This window comes from Myxine glutinosa, chromosome 11 (genome assembly GCF_964187855.1).
Source record: "Myxine glutinosa chromosome 11, kmMyxGlut1.1, whole genome shotgun sequence".
In the NCBI taxonomy this organism is placed as follows: domain Eukaryota; kingdom Metazoa; phylum Chordata; class Myxini; order Myxiniformes; family Myxinidae; genus Myxine; species Myxine glutinosa.
Window position 1 is genome coordinate 119850538 of NC_136271.1, and position 17731 is coordinate 119868268.

The 17731-nt window shown below is 41.1% G+C and overlaps 1 protein-coding gene across 1 annotated transcript in view; it reads right to left on the reverse strand.

Annotated features, from left to right (window-relative positions):
• Positions 1–17731, reverse strand: part of LOC137436928 (neurexin-1) — a 1559617-nt gene that overhangs the window by 701608 nt on the left and 840278 nt on the right. The window contains exon 9 of the mRNA XM_068131164.2: positions 10493–10696. Within this exon, the coding sequence (XP_067987265.2) occupies positions 10493–10696 (204 nt within the window). The remainder of the gene's footprint in view (positions 1–10492; positions 10697–17731) is intronic.

Genomic DNA, 17731 nt, shown 5'->3' on the forward strand with positions numbered 1-17731 from the left:
TATTTTACAAGAATAGAGGAGAGCTATGAATGATTTACATGACACGAGCTAATGAGTAATGTCGGGAGGTAGAATGGCAGGGTGTTGGGCTACAGCGATAGTGTACGACAGAGAAAATGTACATGATAAAATGCTACATGGAAAATGATGGAACAGCGACAATTATCAAGTCCATCGTTGAGGCTTCATTGAAATGAGATAAATAATGGATGTGCAGACTCTATGAAGTTCAGTCAAGGGCTCAGGGTCACACGAATGGGTTTGACATGTGTCGTCAACCGCAGCAGAAAAGTGGGTGTGCATGCCAAATGACACAGCAACCGGTGGGTGCTTGGAGGGAGAGCATTCACAGCCCGACACTGGAGGCAAGTATGACTTTTAAAAGGAAACAGCAAGTTCCTATCAGAAATGATAACTTGCTGTGGAAGGAAGGCTTTGGTTTGTACAAACTGGCCTCCTTGTCTCAATAGGTGTGAGCACTGTGTGTCTATGAGTATGTGTATGAGTGCACACACAATAGTAATATTTTTCAGAGTTCAAAATATTCCTGCAATGACATGAACATGTAGCAATCCATTACTCCCAACATCCAAAATATATAAACATATATATATATAAATAGATATATTATATAAATATATAAATATATATAAATAAATATAAATATATATAAATACATATAAATATATCAGTTACTATGCGATTTCATACCATCAGTGGTGAACCGCCATTAAGGTATCCCATACAGCAATGCTGTACCTTAATGGGAGCGATAAGTACCATCTGCCACATGGCACATTATCTCTGCTATTCACTCATTATATGGAATCACCTGGATGCAGCCAGGAGCAACCAATCCAAATATATATATAAATATACTGCATATAAATATATATAAATATATTGAATACAAATATATATAAATATACTGAACCACCGTTCGAGGCCATATATAAATATATACTGAATATATATAATAATAAATAAATAAATAACTTAAATATATATATATATATATATATATATATATATATATATATATATATATATATAAATATACTGAATATAAATAAATAAATATATATATATATACTGTATATATAAATATACTGAATATAAATAAATATATATATATATATATATATATATATATATATATATATGTATAAGTATACTGAATATATATATATATATATATATATATATATATATATATATATATATATATATATATATATATATATATATATAAATATACTGAATATAAATAAATATATATATAAATATACTGAATATATATATATATATATATATATAAATATATCAAGAAAAGGTCTACAGATTCTAAGATTACATGAACTCTGTTATTTCCTGATGTCTGGAAAATGTTATGTGTCTCACTATTTGCTTTGATTTATGAATAAAAAATAACACTAACTTTGCAAAGGTTGTGTTTCCGGCAGAGAAAGTTTCAGCAAAGAAAATGTGAACTCTTCTTAAATCCATGGTGATGCGGAAGAAAAATGCACATCGATTCCACCAACAATTTTCCATTCATCTAATGTATCATGTAATTCCCCCCAGCATCAATGGTGTTCACTCTTCAGCGACGGGTGTAACCCTGTCTGATAGAATAGAAAAACGGAGGTGCAAGATGGACCAAGTTCAGGGAGGCCTTCCACAGGATGACATGAAGACATTGTTGCTATCAATGGCGAACTCTTGCTTCAAGATCTGTGTATCACATTTAAAAAAGGTTTTCCAATCAAGCCAAGAATACCCAACTCAACAGTGCATCACAAAGTCACTGATCGGATCTGAGGAAAAGATATCAAAATTATAAGAAAATGAGTGATAATTCCACAGTGGCAGGTGTAAACTAAATAACAGGTTCTCGGTCAGCATCTTTTGCAATTCCCCGGGAGAACAAATTTCTTGGGATGCATCATTGCTCAAGACGAAACCTGCTGTCACAAGTATGAGGCAGAATTGAATCCTTGTTCAGCAGAGTGGAAAACACTGAGATCGTGAATGGATAATGTAAATAATGTAAAAAGATTAGTGTTTGAGAAATCAAACCTGGTCTGAAATACTATTCATTTCAATGAGAATCTACAGTTTGCAATTTCTGCACAGATGCGGTGAACGTCTTGTAGCTGCAATTATGCTTCTGCATCTATCTATAATTCCAGTAATCTCTGTTTGTACGTTTGTCTGTGACCGCTGTTTCTCGACAACCACGGGTCCGATATACTTTTAACTTGCCAGGTATATTGCTGGGGACCCGAGGATGTGCCTTTTCAAGGTTTCATATTAATCGGACAATTACTTACCGAGCTATGTCCAAAAAACGATTCAACCAATCAGAGAGCAGCGAACTATCGCGTGTGCCGAACGTGGCGGACACACTCTGCCTCGGATGGCACATTTGAGAGCGTATTCATTTATTTCACGTTTGCAAACTATGTTGGCGCTATGTTGGCGTTAAACTATGTTTTAAAACTAATTAAAACCCCGGGGGGATTGTCACTGTACTCGCAAGCCGTTCGCCGTTCGCTTTGGCGTTGCGAATGGACCAAAACATTTCATGCACCAAACCATTTCATGTAAAGCGTTCGCCGTTCGCTTTGGCGTTGCGAATGGACCAAAACATTTCATGCACCAAACCATTTCATGTAAATAGAGGGGGGGATATAATTTTAGATATAGATATAGTACGGGCATGCCCTAGTATCAATAATGAAGCAAAGCGCAATGGTTGCTTGTCTTGGTATTTTGTAAAGCAAACAAAACTTGCAAGGTACGATTTTTATTTGTCGTCGATGCAATGCACAGTATATACAGGGACTGACCAGTGACCAGGCTGACTTTGTTGATTGAGTACACTGCGTTTGACAAGAGGCAAGATGGCTGCTCGTCACAACCTTCCTGGCTCATCCCATGCAGTTGAAATGGTTCTCCAAAGATTTTCATTTCCTGAAAGATTTCTCCTACTGTTTTGAGCAGAATATATTGTGCAATCTCACTTGGCTGGTCAAAGCTCGCTACTCACAGTAGCACATACATGATTGATTGTATGTTTAACAGAGGTGCATTCTGGGTGGAATAACTTTCCCATAGCAGTGCATGCCGAGCAAGAGCACTTAATTTCTTGCAATGCATTCTGGGTGGAGCCTGTACCCAATGGAAACGTTTGCTGGGTGGAGAATTTATTGGAAATCAGAGCACTCCGGATGGAATGTGTTTATCACATGGGTGCCGGGTAAGTGGGTCATATATGTCTTAATAGTGTGTGCTGAACACAGAATCTATGTCATAGGTGCATGCTGTGAAGAGCAAGAAGATCCCAGAGTAGCACGTGTCTGAAAGCACATTGGATGGTTTGTTCATCTGACATTGCATGATCTTCCTTTACTGAGAAACCACTTTATCAGGCATGCTCCTGCCGCAGAAAGACAAAGCTACAACTTTCCTTGCAAGGCTTTCCTAGATTAATTACTCCATGGTGTTTGGTGGTGGTAGTGGCGGTGGTGGTTGTGATTGTTGTTGCTGTTTTTAAAAGGAAGCTTTTCTTTTCTGTTCCAGCTGTGACATCTCAATTACAGGATGTAACGTCATTGTTCATGACACATGCTTAATGGCAAAATATATTTGGAATGATAAACATTTCACAAAGACAATATGTGGGGATTTTTTCTTAAAGTTCTTAAAAATATACTACAATATTCCAAAAACCCCAACATTTTCATATAATATACTGTATATATAGATATATATATATATATAAATAAATTAATTAATATATACACACATATATTACAACAAAAATGACTTCTAGGGGTCAATAAGGGTTTAATTATTCATCAGATATCTCTTAATGAATGTTAGCTTAAGGTTGTAACTCCAATTAGCAACTATCAACCTCACCACCCTCCATACCCTCCCCCCCCCTCTAATCCCTGGTGTCAGCCTCTTCTCCCTCTTTTCCCTCAGAGTTTAACCCTCAGATCTCCCCCATAGTCTTTTCAAACCATACAACTGCGCTTCAACATGGTCTATTCACGTGAGCTAGGTATGACGTCTGCACACACTCTGGAGAGAGGAGACGTCCATGTGTGCTAAGTCAGCGCTGCGAGAGCACATGCATGATACTTGCAAGGTGGGGGGGGGAGGGCTGCTCTGCGGGAGTTCTGGGGGCCTGGATATAAATGGTGGCGATGCTCCCATACACGGGAAACCCAGGGAGACACCATGGTGAAGAGGTGCAGAGAGACACCACAGAAAGGGCAAGCACAAGAGATGCACCATAAGGAAAGAGATTCAAAGCATGCCAGACAAGATGCCACAAATTGGTGCAGAAGGATCTGCAAGGCAACAAAGGGGTCTGAAGTGCAAGCCTGTTTCAAAACGCCATTGCTGTCTCTGCCCAGCCTGTGAGATCAGCCTGCATCGCGCCTCCTGAAGCTCTCCACAAGGAAGACACACACCTACCCCACACAGTTCTGTCCACTCTTCTCTTCATCCGCATAAGGAATAGACTAACAATAGTTGTCGAAACAGTCTGAGTTAAGTGCGCGGATTGGTTTTCTGTGTCACATTTTTCTTCTTGTTCTCTTTACTGCTCCCCATCCCTATTATTTATTAAAAGTTTTGCTTTTGCATTCCAAGACCTTTCTGAAAGCCCCTCGTTTTTTGCTTATTGTAGTTATCACAATATCATACTCTTATCGGCTTTCATTATATAAAATCCCACCTTTAACTTCTCCGCTAATGCAAACTGACAAGCGCGTTTATGATGACTGGTATTCCATTTATATTTAGCTGTTGTACTCTGTTGTCTCCATGATTGATTTTATCAACTGACAATTTATCATAACGTCTTTCCGAGCATTTTTACGGCATTGGCCGTTGTGATTACACAACAAAAAACAAGGATGAGTAGTAAAATAACCTCTCCTGACAGTTAGTTGTGCATCAAATCAACCTAGCCTGGCCTTACAGAGTCTTCCAGCATTACAGTGCATCTAATGTGGGCAATCTTTATTTGTTCCATCCTTAATAATGCATACGTTATTCCTTCCTTTCATAATGCACAAACATACATCAGGATGAGACAGCTGGACCATGGAGCAGACATAAATATATGACTATGTGTGACACTCAATTAAAGTTATAAACACCGACTTGAAGAGTTGTTGGCCTTTCATGTCTTTGGAAATATATCACAATTCTTCTGAAGTCTTGGAGTAGAACGGCTGATGTCGAAGCTCCTTCAAAATTACACCCCGAGGCCTAAAAAAAAAAATTTCCTCACGTTGCCACCGCAAAGACATTCGAGTGGCCTATGACAAGTTAGTGATTTGCTCATTTTCACCATTTTCTTGTTATGTGGGTATTTCAAGGTGGCATAATACTCTGTGGTGGTGTGTGTAACAGTGCTACGCACACCGACTAGCAGACAAGAGGCCAGCTGGAATAACCAAGATTCCTTTGTTAACAGCGTTGTAGATGAGATCTTTTCCTTGCCCGAAATCTTGCTGCACCATTTGCTCACTTTATATGACTGCGCTCCTGAACCCCTCCCTCCATGGCCCTCGACGGAGCATGCCAGGGCTCACACACATGTCGCAGGCTGTGCCATTGAAGGGGTGCATAGTGAGAGGCGTGCGAAGAAGAGTAGGAAGTGGAGGTGAGATGTTCAGGAAAATAATAATAAATCGTTTAGAAGAAAAGAAACGAGCACAAACAAAACATTTGTAATGCATTTGCTGTACTTTAAAGAATGGACATTTAGCCCGAATAATAACATTTTGCCCTAAATGCAGAAAGCTAAATGCAAAAGGCATTCCAGTTCAGGGATGAGCTAGTTTATCGGGAAAATGTCAATGCAGGGGGCGGCGACAAAATATTAAGGATGTTTTCCTTGATGTTGGGCAGAGTAACTTTGCTGGGGAAAATACAGGGGTTAATCATACACGCAGTCGTCTGCACTTTGAAATTCCAATTACAATAATAGGTTAGCATTACTTGAAATAGTGGGGTTTGGTGCGATTTTCCCAGCTTAATGATCTGTAGAAAATGTGCAAAGGAAGACACACTGGCAGTGTGGCTTTTTATTTGCCTGCGACCTAGAAAATTTAGGATGAGCATGGGCAGGGGTGCGCGTGACACATACTCGAGCGCACGCGCGCGAACACACACCACACGCACACACACTGAATTTAGTGATGGTAATCTGTGTCGCACTGAGATAAATCCAGAATGTGACGATTTGATGATAACAATGGAAACCTCACATCCAATGTGGCACGCCACGACTTCGCTAATGTTGATGTTTCCTATGCAGCCAGTGGCTGCTCGTTGCATCGTTTTTCTGGAAGCACGACTCTGCCGCCGATGCAGTGCCACCTCTTTAAAGTAACCTGGCGCTGATTTTGTCGACCACGGAAGGATGACAAGCAAAGTCAACCGCGACAGGGGCTCAACCTCAAGACCCTAAACCTTGTTCCTACCTTATGGCGGACCATTCCACAGTGGCACACATGCCCCATACGTTGTGAATATCGCAGATTCCGAGGTTAATATTTGTTCTTTCCCTGATGCATTAGACGAACTAGCAACGGTACCCGCCCTATGGGCGGGGCTTCAATTGGGAAGCCCAAATGAAAAGGCAAAATATCAGAAACTGAAGGCTTTTTTTATTTTAAACAATTCATATAAACATCCGATGAATCATATCACATGCAAATCATCAAAATCTAAACAGTACATGGCGCCCATTTTGAAAAAAGATTGAATTCTGCAAAACGGAAGCGGCCGCTACACTTTTTTCTCAGTCGCACGTTTATGTGTGAGGAGTGCGCGCCGAATCTGTAACACGGAAGCGGCCACTACACCTGTTTCTCAGTTGCTTTGCACACGCTGCCGTGTTACTAAGGGGCTGTACGTTTATATCGGAAGAGTTCGGCAGGAGTCGATCTACTCTCTCCTGGTACGTAGAATTTCAACAAAAGCCACATCACTGTTCATATCGGTAAATATTATTCCATCGTGTTTGGAAAAACTGGAAAATTGGAAAACTTGGAAAATTAGGGAAAAAAAGAAAAACAATATAGCCTATTTTAATCCAAGGGGTCCCAGGAATACCCACCCAAAATATCGTTGTGATCGGTTCAGCCGTTTTTGCGGTACCTTTGAACGGACGGACGGGCATTTGGTGAATTATAGTAAGATGGTTACAACTTTCAAATGGGATGGATTAAATCTTGGCTCTAACTGCAGGCATTGGCACCAAACTTAAACGCAGCACTTTGAGAGAAAAAAAAAAGTATTAATGATCCTGCATGTCAGTTCTCACGCACTTCCCTCCTTCAATCAGCCGGCTCAAGAATTCATTGGAACAACTTGATTTTAAAAATCTCCAAAATTTACGGGCCTGAATTTTGCAAAGATCGATGTCTTGCCTAATTATTGCCTGAATACCCAATAGCAGTATTGCCAGGATCTCCTATGTGATCTGCAATGAAGCAAAAGCAGATCAATCAAATATTTGTGTGACGATCATTCAAAATCATTTCGGAGCGCGGCTATGCTGCTAAATGCAGTCCACTCTGGAGTTTAAGGCAAGAATGTATAATTTGGCCTGGATTCTGGCTTACAATGGCCGACTTGTGAAAAACACCATACGATCGTTAGCATCCGGCAGCAAGCAAATGCTGCCAGACAGGATCCTGGCTTCATGTGCCATCCGACAGATGTGGCGCTATTTCATTTAATATTGCAGGATTTTAGTTATGGGATAATATTTGTCCTTGAAATTTGATCTTCCTTATTGTGTAATTTCCTGTCTTCTCGCCTGCAGCGGGTGCTGTCCTGCCCGACGCAGTCGTTTTCTCATGGACCACCCGAGCGCGGCCTGGTTTGCACTCCAAAGAGTTGGCATGTTGCCTACGCGCGCAGCAGGCCACCGCAGATCTCAGTGTGCTCGGGTTTATAATTTGCAATATTCGACAGCTAAACTCCTCAATAGACTGATGTGTTGCACACGGTAGCGACTTGAATTAGTTTAATAAGCCACACGTGGAGCATGCGTGCTGCTCACAACATGCCGGAGCCGTGGGCACACTGAGCGATTGCCAAATGGTGGGAAGTGTTAAGATTGAACAGACTGAGCAATCCTGCTTAAATTGGCAGTGGAATATTTTCACTTGGGATGCTTTATTGTTATTCCCTGCCATTTTGGTAAACCCTACGACTTGCTATGTTCATTCAGTCTGTGCATTTATTTTCTCATTAGTTATGTTGTGTAAAGTAATTTTGTGAAGCCGTTTATCAAGTACAATTACGACACTGAGAGGCTAAATCCCTCCCAATTTTGCATCAAATCAAGGATGGATGCAAAAGTGTGTCGTAGCCCAATCAAGAGGATGAGTATTAAGTGTAAAGCCAGATTTTTTTAGTGAAATAAATAAAGCAACAGTATGTTCGTGAATTTGAAGCCAAAGATGGCAGGTTGTCTTGCGATCTGAATTAATATTCGGAATGAAACATAGGCCTTCATATTCCTATATTGGGCATGCTACCAACTTGGCTATCCTCAAATGTTTGATTCATGTATGTTTTGATAATGTATCTGTTTAATATAATGTAAGTAACTGTGCAACCATTCGCTTCTCATGATGTACGACACAATGATGCATGCGTGTAGCGCAAGACACGGACACGCACCAGATGCACAGCGAGGAGCGCCGGTTCCGCATTCCGCGCACTGTGTGGTTGCAGGCGTGCTATGGGTAATGCAATCACCCTAAAAGTGGTGCTGGAAAACAGGGTAGTGCTTCTGATGGAGCTGAGGTAATTGGAATTTGTGCGTAATTTTGGATCAACAGCAACGAAACGGTCTATTAAGTGTAATGTAGCGTACAAGCTCATGGCTAGCACGCAGTGACAGTGCTGCTGCATGCTAATCTTTTGTTTGTTTTTATGAAAAATTGAAATATTCTGCTGCTTTTCAGATTTTATGTTTCTACAATACACTTGCAGCATTTCCGTGTGTGTGTGTGTGTGTGTGTGTGTTTGTGTGTGTGTGTCTCAAATCATCCATAAATGGAAGGCAGAAAAGCCTAATGGAAGGATTCATGTTTCAGGATACATTTCAGGGCATCTGTCATCGTCACCCCACGATGTTCGAAACTCTCGATGCAAATTTGATGTACCTTATTAACACATTCAGGTTGAGGCATGGAAAGAAAATGGCAGGGATGAGCTATTTCAAACCTGGGAAGGTAACACGTGAGCTCTAACTGGCAAACGCACATCCTGCTTGGACTGTTTTGCAGATCTCTCGCCATGAGTATTTGGTCCAAGATATGCAATTGGACAGAAAAACGGTGGCATCTTGCATGATGCAAGCATCTTAAGATGTGCCATTACGTTACGTAGTTTACAACACTTTACCCGGCAGCCATGTTCCAGCCAGAGAATGTCGAAACGCGAGCGTATCTTTCAGATCGAATTCCACGGTCAGATATATTAGGATCTCTGGCGGGTCTTGGATCGGTGTGTTTAAATAATGTCAATTTGAAGTTATTGAAGGAGAGGAAGGTGAGGCATGATGTCTCTGCCCTCGTATCACCTCCTCGGTCCTGGGCACATGCGTCGTCTCCTGGAAGTCCTCAGCAGAATGACTGCTTGGCAGGAATTTTCAAATGAAAAATGTTCAGCAAAAGCAACAATGTAAAAAAGAATGTAAATGTTTATGGTGTGTGGTTGGAGGATGGTGTGTGATGTCAGGGAGGGCAGGAGGGCGATTGGGCCCCATGTTTCCCAATAGGGGCATCTATTTTTAATTTAGCAGCTATGATGCACATCAATTTTTTATGGCATGTTATTGGGTTGCTTTTATTATATTTTGTTTTATTAGCAAATAGGAAATTAGTTTACTCATGAGTTAAGCCTCTTCGTAATCACAAGAACATCCAGAATTTGCAAGGATTTAGTATTTGGACGAAACGATGAATTACAAGTCAGGATCTGATTTGTATGTTTCCTATTGTCTGCATGTAGTAGATATTCGAAAAAGTGATGAAATTAAAAGAATTACAGTCAAATTACATTAATTACATTAAATTACATTAAAACATAAAATTGAAAGAATTAATTAATTACAATTAAATTAATGAATGAATTGCATTAATGAATTAATGAATTACATTACATGTGTTAAAGAACATATTAACTACAATTAAATTAATGAATGGATTACATTAAAATAATTAAAATAATTACATGATTAGCAAAGGAAGTGCTACAAAAAAGAGGAAGTGAGAAATGAAAGTGGTAAGGAGAGTTGAAGAATCAGTCATTTTGAAAGTGTGCCATGATGGAAACAGAGAGTTGCCAAATCAGATGCAGTTTTAGATAAGTAAGGCAAGAACGAAGGGAGTGAGGTAGGAAAACAAATGGCGGTGGTGATGGGTGACGTCAACCTTACCGAGGTTGACGGTGAGCCGAACCCTGCTGGCGTCCAGTTCCAGGCGCAAAGTGTCGGCGGAAGACCGTGAGGTGGTGGCAAGGATGAGTCCGTACGCTCGCTGCGACCTGAATCGTAGGCTCAGGTCCTCGGCTTCCGTGTGCATGACCGCAGGCATCACCACCTTCACGTACATGCTTCCGTCGTAGCTCAGCACAACAGCCTCTATATGACACACACGGATGTAAAGAGGAGAATGTCACGTATGGAACGTCTAATTGTTGGTCAAATGTTGAAGGGTGTTCGTAGGGCATTTGTTTTGCATTCCATCTCATCTCTACAAAATCCTCAATTTAATGTGTGTACTGGTTCAGAAGATCCATGATAAATCATCGACTCACAATGAGCCACCAATGAGATCATTTCCAATGATATAATATGATAGCACAAAAATGGGATCAGCACATCGACTTTGAGACTTTTACACACATTTTATACTGGACATGGTTGCTTGGACTTATTAGAAGACATGGCTGTTCTCTCCTCCCCCCGCCCCTCCCCCCCACACCCCCTCCACCCCATGCCTCCTCTGCCCAAGCCCTCTCCCCCCCACAGATCTCCCGATGTCATGCTCTCTGCTGTTGTACTTGTGTGTTTCCCTCTCTCTCCCCATCTTGTCTCCCGCTCCCTTTATTGTATGTTTTGTGTGTCCGTTTGTTTTATTTGTGATTGATGTTAGCCCTTACACGAGCCTCGATCTTGTATAGAAAACAAAACAAAAACAAAAACATTTTGTCACTTACTATTCTTGTCCTTGTTGTGATGCAAATCATGATATTATCTACCATTTATGGAAGCTACAACTCAATTGGTTTTTGATCAGGTACAGGTACATCAGCGATTTTCATATTCCAAACTTTTTTTTTATTATCACAAAACTATTTTCAATTTTAAACTATTAAAAAATGTAAAATTGATTTCATTTGATTGATTATATCACAAAAAAGATTATGTATAAATAGCGGAGCCCACCCGTCGCTTTGCTGACGGACCAATTAGTCATCCTGTTTGCCTTAATTTACCCGTGCGAAGAGTGCTTTAACCTCGGCGTTGCCCAGGTAAAAAGGAAATTGTAATACCCACTGCCACAACCACCAGGGGGCGCTACACGGTACACATTTACTAAGATAATTTATGCCCGCTCCCCACCCCTCACATCAGGCAGCGGTCACATAACCTATGTTACCCCCCACACAAAGTTGTATTTGTACCCAGAGGTTGTTGTTTGTAACTTACAATATATGGCCATACATAAGGAACAAAGAAATCCACACAGAGAAACACAGAGAAGAATCATATTATATACCGTAACGTGAAAAAGTAAGTACACCGCATGTAAAGTTTTGACTTTTTCAACATATTTCAACATACAGCTATTTGATCTTCATTTCAACAATATTGATAGATAAAGGTGATATAATATAACAAATATCATGAAACATTTACATTTTGTAATCCATTGTATAATTTAAATAAACATAAATGCAAATTTCGCATGTGGAAAAAGTAAATACACCCCAACATTCATCACTACTTCAAATACCTAAAATTAGAATCAGGTGCACCAGCTCAGGTGCAAATGATTAGAACATCGTTGAGAGGATGTTGGAGGAACCTGTCTTATTTAAACCTCAGACATTTAGTTTGGTTTGCTCTTTGTTGTTGAAGTGTGCGGCGTCACCATGCCGAGATCAAAAGAGCTCTCTGAGGCCTTCAGAAAGAAGGTTATAGATGCCTACGAGTCTAGGAAGGGATTTAAAAAGATCTCCAAACAATTTGAAATCAATCATTCGACTGTCCAGAAGATCATCTACAAGTGGAGAAGATTCCAAACAACTACCAACTTGTTCAGGCCAGGCCGCCCCAGCAAGTTCAGCCCGAGAGCAGACCAAGATGCTGCAAGAAGTGTCTAAGAACCCCAGAATGTCATCACGGGACCTACAGGTAGCTCTTGCCACTGTTGATGTCAAAGTGCACGAGCCTACCATAAGAAAGAGGCTGCACAAATTTGATCTCCATGGGAGGTGTGCCAGGAGGAAACCTTTGCTGTCCAGAAAGAACATCAGGGCAAAACTAAAGTTTGCCAATGAACACCGAGGCAAAGACCAGCACTTCTGGAACAATGTGCTCTGGATAGATGAGTCAAAGGTAGAGCTATTTGGCCACAGTACCAGAAGACATGTTTTGGCGAAAACCAAAGACAGCATTTGACCACAAGAACCTGATACCAACTGTAAAGCATGGTGGTGGAAATATTATGGTTTGGGGCAGCTTTGCTGCATCAGGGCCTGGGCAGCTCACCATCATAGAATCCACTATGAATTCTTCATTGTACCAGAGGGTGCTTGAGGATAATGTGAGGCCATCTGTCAGAAAGTTGAAGCTCAACCGAAGGTGGACCTTGCAACATGACAATGACCCTAAACATACCAGTAAATCCACCAAGGAATGGCTGAAAAGAAAGAAATGGCGGGTTCTGGAATGGCCAAGTCAAAGCCCGGATCTAAATCCCATCGAGATGTTGTGAGGGGATTTAAAACGAGCTGTGCATGCAATAAACCCCTCAAACATCGCACAGCTGAAATAATTCTGCATGGAGGAGTGGGCAAAAATTTCTCCCAGTCGATGTCAGAGACTGGTAGACAGTTATAAGAAACGCCTACTTGAGGTTGTTTCTGCCAAAGGGGGCAATACCACCTATTCGAGCCAGGGGTGTACTTACTTTTTCACGTGACTGTATATATATATATATATATATGGTTGTTAACTGCACTTTGTAAGGTTTGGTGGATGGCCTCGACTCTAGAGGTATGCACACTCGCCTCAAAGCTGTCTCGCCGGAGTTTGAATCCTGACCCAGCTATAAACTGTCATCCTGGTGTTTCACAGGCAGGGCGATTCTTCAATGTTTGTTCCATCCTTCGGATGGATGTTAACGGGCTGCCTGAATTAGTTGGTGGCTGTTAAAGATCTCACAGTGTCATTGCCAGAGTGTAGGTGAGACATCGCCGGCATCATGGCCAAATTACAAATTCCTTCCCTGAAGTACAGAGGGCATTGCATCAGTGGCACAGCTGCGCCCCCAGCCAGTGATTCTACCGCACAACCCTGTGCTGCATACAAAAGAAGAAGAAGACTGCAATTTGTTCACACAAGGTAATAACTTTTCAATAACATGCGATAACAATAAGTATTAGGGAAGAAAAGGGATGGGATGGAAAGATGCTCAGCCTTTCCAGCGCAATCATTCTTTCCTTCCATTTTTCTGGTTCTAAAAATCCTTCAAATCTATACTACAAGAGACCATTTGTCTGTCTGTCTGTGTCACCATTTTTCCCAGAAATGTCCGAACGGATCTTTGCCAAACTTTCACAGTTTCATCAGTAGTTCTTGGCGAGTGTTAAAGGCAAAAAAAAAATAATAATAATTTCAATTGCTTTATAGTGCCTGAGCCTTTGTAGCTACACGAAAGGTAATATTAAATGATCCCCCATTAGTGTGTGTTTGTGTAATACCATAATATAAATTGTCCTTATTGTGTGTCGTTAGGGAATTGTTTCAGGCACTTTAAAAAAAATTAGAAAAAAAAAAAAATCATTTCTTTAAATTGCCAACAGGATTAGAACATCACCGGGCAACACCAGGTACTCCTGCTAGTGACAAATAAAATCAGCCAAAACACTTGCGTTGGGAAACAATGCAGAACTAGTTGTATTCAGGTGGCAGCAATTACCATGTACACAGACTTTTCTGCAAAGAAAACTTGTAGTCGGGAGACTTTATAATTAAAGACATAAAGGTAAAAAAAAAAATTCATAGCAATTGCTATGAAATTCATAGCAAAAAATTCATAGCAACGAGTTCTGATATTTCAACAACTACCAAGTCGTTTTCATTCAGGACTATGCAATAGCTGGCGAGACCGACGTCATAAGTCATCATCATCAGATCATCCCAGCAATAACTTAGTGGTCCGACTGTCTCATCGGAAGAGGTTCTTGGCAAGTGGCTATTCCACCCACGGTTACCACATATATAGTAAAGCCTGTGAAATGAAGAAAAGGAAGCTTTCCATTGAGTAATTTACTATCCTCGGGGAAATGTTTCATTCTCACATTCCAACTTGAAGCAAATGGCTTTAAGGCTCTTTTCATCTCCGAGTCATCTTGGGCTCTTCAAGCTCTACAGGTACAATGAAATTGGCTATCTATCTGAGAGAAATTTCCAGCACCATTTTTGCTTTATGGATCTCTGTGTCTACTTATTCATGTCTGCTCCCAGCAGGGAAGGGGAACGAGGACTTGCACCTGATGCAAGGCTATGTTGTTGGATTCTGCACACTACCTGCACCACGTACACAAGTTCAGGGCCTGCATTATCACGTATTATCTTCTCCTGTACGTTCCTGATTAATTGGTAATGACAAGCGAGACATTTGTTTTTGGCCATTCTGTAATTATTGCTGCTCTAAGGTTCACCTTGCTCTGTTTGTCTGCATAAAACGTATGCATGTCCACTAATTACATACTCTTGAAATGTCAAGACAGTACAGTGCTTCTATTAATGTCTAAAGCTGTACTCAATACGCTTACTGTACTCACGTTACAAACGTACCATTCGAATGTGACTATGTCTATTAATCACGTACTATTGAAATGTGATTGTGTCTATTAATCACATACTATTGGAAAATTAGTCTGTCTTTTCATTATATTCCATTTGAATGTGAGTATGTCTAGCAATTACATTAAATCCTTGCTCACCTACAATGGCTTGATCTCTGATCATCAATTTGGATTCAGACCAGGTCACTCTACTCTAGACATGCTGCTTCTGCTGTCTCAACAATGGATGGAAATCCTCAACGCCAAACAGGAAATCAGAGCTGTCTCCCTTGACATTTCACGTGCCTTCGATACGGTCTGGCACCCCGCTCTGCTCACCAAACTCTCCTCCTATGGTATCCATGGAAATCTCCATGCATGGCTTGCGGACTTCCTCTCCTGTCATAGGCAACGTGTGGCCCTGAATGAATTTCTCTCATCTCCCCTTCCTGTTCAGGCTGGAGTTCCCCAAGGCAGTGTGCTGGGCCCTGTGCTTTTTCTGGTCTTTATCAATGATCTCTCCGACTCTCTGGAAAACCTCTCTATCTCTTTGCTGATGACTCCACTCTCTGCTGCTCCATATCTCATCCTCAGATTGGCAGTCTGCAGCCTCTTCACTCTCTGCAGACCTGGACAAAATCACAAACTGATCAAACAAGTGGAACATGTCTTTCAATCCTGACAAATCTCACACTCTTATGATGTCTCGCTGAAAAGACCGACTGGAAAAACCATCCCATCTACTTTCTCAACAATCCTCTCAAACAGGTTCTGTCACTCAAGCTTTTGGGTCTCACTATCTGCCATGGTCTTTCCTGGGAAAACCATATTTCCAATCTGGCCGCCAAAGCCAGTCGCCGACTGGGCATCCTCCGTCGTGCGAAGTCCTTCCTTGGCACACCTGAGCTCCTCACCACATACAAGGTTTTCATCCGCAGCTCAATGGAATACTGCTCTCCTCTCTGGGCTGGTGCACCTCGCTCACCTCACACCTAGCTCGGCTTCACTCTGTAGAAACCAAAGCTTTTAGAATGATTGATATCTCCCACGATAAAGCTGATTCTGAGGGCCTTTCACTCGCTCACCGATGGGCAGATTGGTGGTCGTTGTCTTCTACCGACTCCTCTCCAGCCTAGCTCCCCCTCCTCTGTCTATGCTCTGTCCCCCAAATATTCCTACAGGTCGCACAAGATCTGCCAGCAACACTCTTATGGTTCAACTGCCAAAATCTAGGCTCTCTATTCACCCTCACTCTTTCATTCCTCTTTACTCCCACCTCTGGAACAAACTTCCTCAATCACTTCAATCCCACTCTACCCTCCAGGTCTTTAAAACAGCTGTTCACCACCATCTTTCATCTTCCCCCATCCAATACCTTGATCTTTTCTACTCCCATTAATTTACCCTAAATCCACCTCCTTCCAATTCCCTGTTTTCTTTCCTGAAAGTCCTTGTAGTGTCCATCTTCTTTATTCCGTGTACCCCACCCCAGCCCTCTCCCTTCCACAGATATCTCGATGTTCCTATTCTCTATTGTTGTGCTTCTGTCTCTCTCCCCCTCTTGTCTTGTCTCCCCCCTATTGTCCCTTCTTGCCTCCCCCTCTTGTCCCCTCTTGTCTCCCGCTCCATTTATTATGCGTTATATGTGTTACCTCTTACACGAGCCTCGACTGAGTATGCATAAAAAAGAAAAAAAATATTGAAATGGGAGCATGACTATTAATCACATAATATTGAAACGTGAGTAGCCTATGTCTAATAATTACGTACTATTATAATGTCAGTGGCCGACGTCTATTATTTACTTACTAATTAGGTATTGGAACACACCTAATGGAACAAACCTTAATTACTTATAAGTTACGTGGAAACTATGTCTATTATAATAGATCAATAATTATCAATAATTACGGAATACACCAGCAGGCAGACACCAAGCAAAACAAGTCCTTGTAGTGTCCATCTTTATAAAATTCTGGTGTAAAAACAATACAAAATATCACGATTTCTTCTGAGTAAAAACAAAAAAGCGTGAATTTTACAAGAACTTCTAATCTACCTCCTGCTGGTTCCTTTCAATTCACAGCAAACATAAATATATAACAGGAAATACAACAGACAAATATCATCCATACAGAGTCATCCATGGATGTGACAACCATCCTCATAATCTTCCGCACAGGCCCTCCAGCATGTGCTTTCTCTGAGAGTTAATTGGACAATCAAAGCCAATGTATTTCATCTTGTCCAAGAGTACGACAAGCTGCTGGTTAGCCATTTTGTGGTAAATGAGAGTAAACGGTATATTTTAGTGTAAGGTTAATAAACCTGTTAATTCAAAATAAATGCGTATTCAGCCACTTATGCTTGGCACAAGTACCGCAAATGAATGATACTGAAGGAGCTGCGCTCCAACGCGAGTCGAAAGAATTGACGCGACCAAAGACGGAATTCGTCCGAGTTGCTTTAATGAAACAAAACAGCTCAGGTATTCTCCCAAGCCCGTTTATCGGGCAGCAATATATATATACACATTTATGCCGGGGCGTTTGCCCGGGAAAACCGAGACCGGGCATGCCCGGGTGTCAAGGGCGAG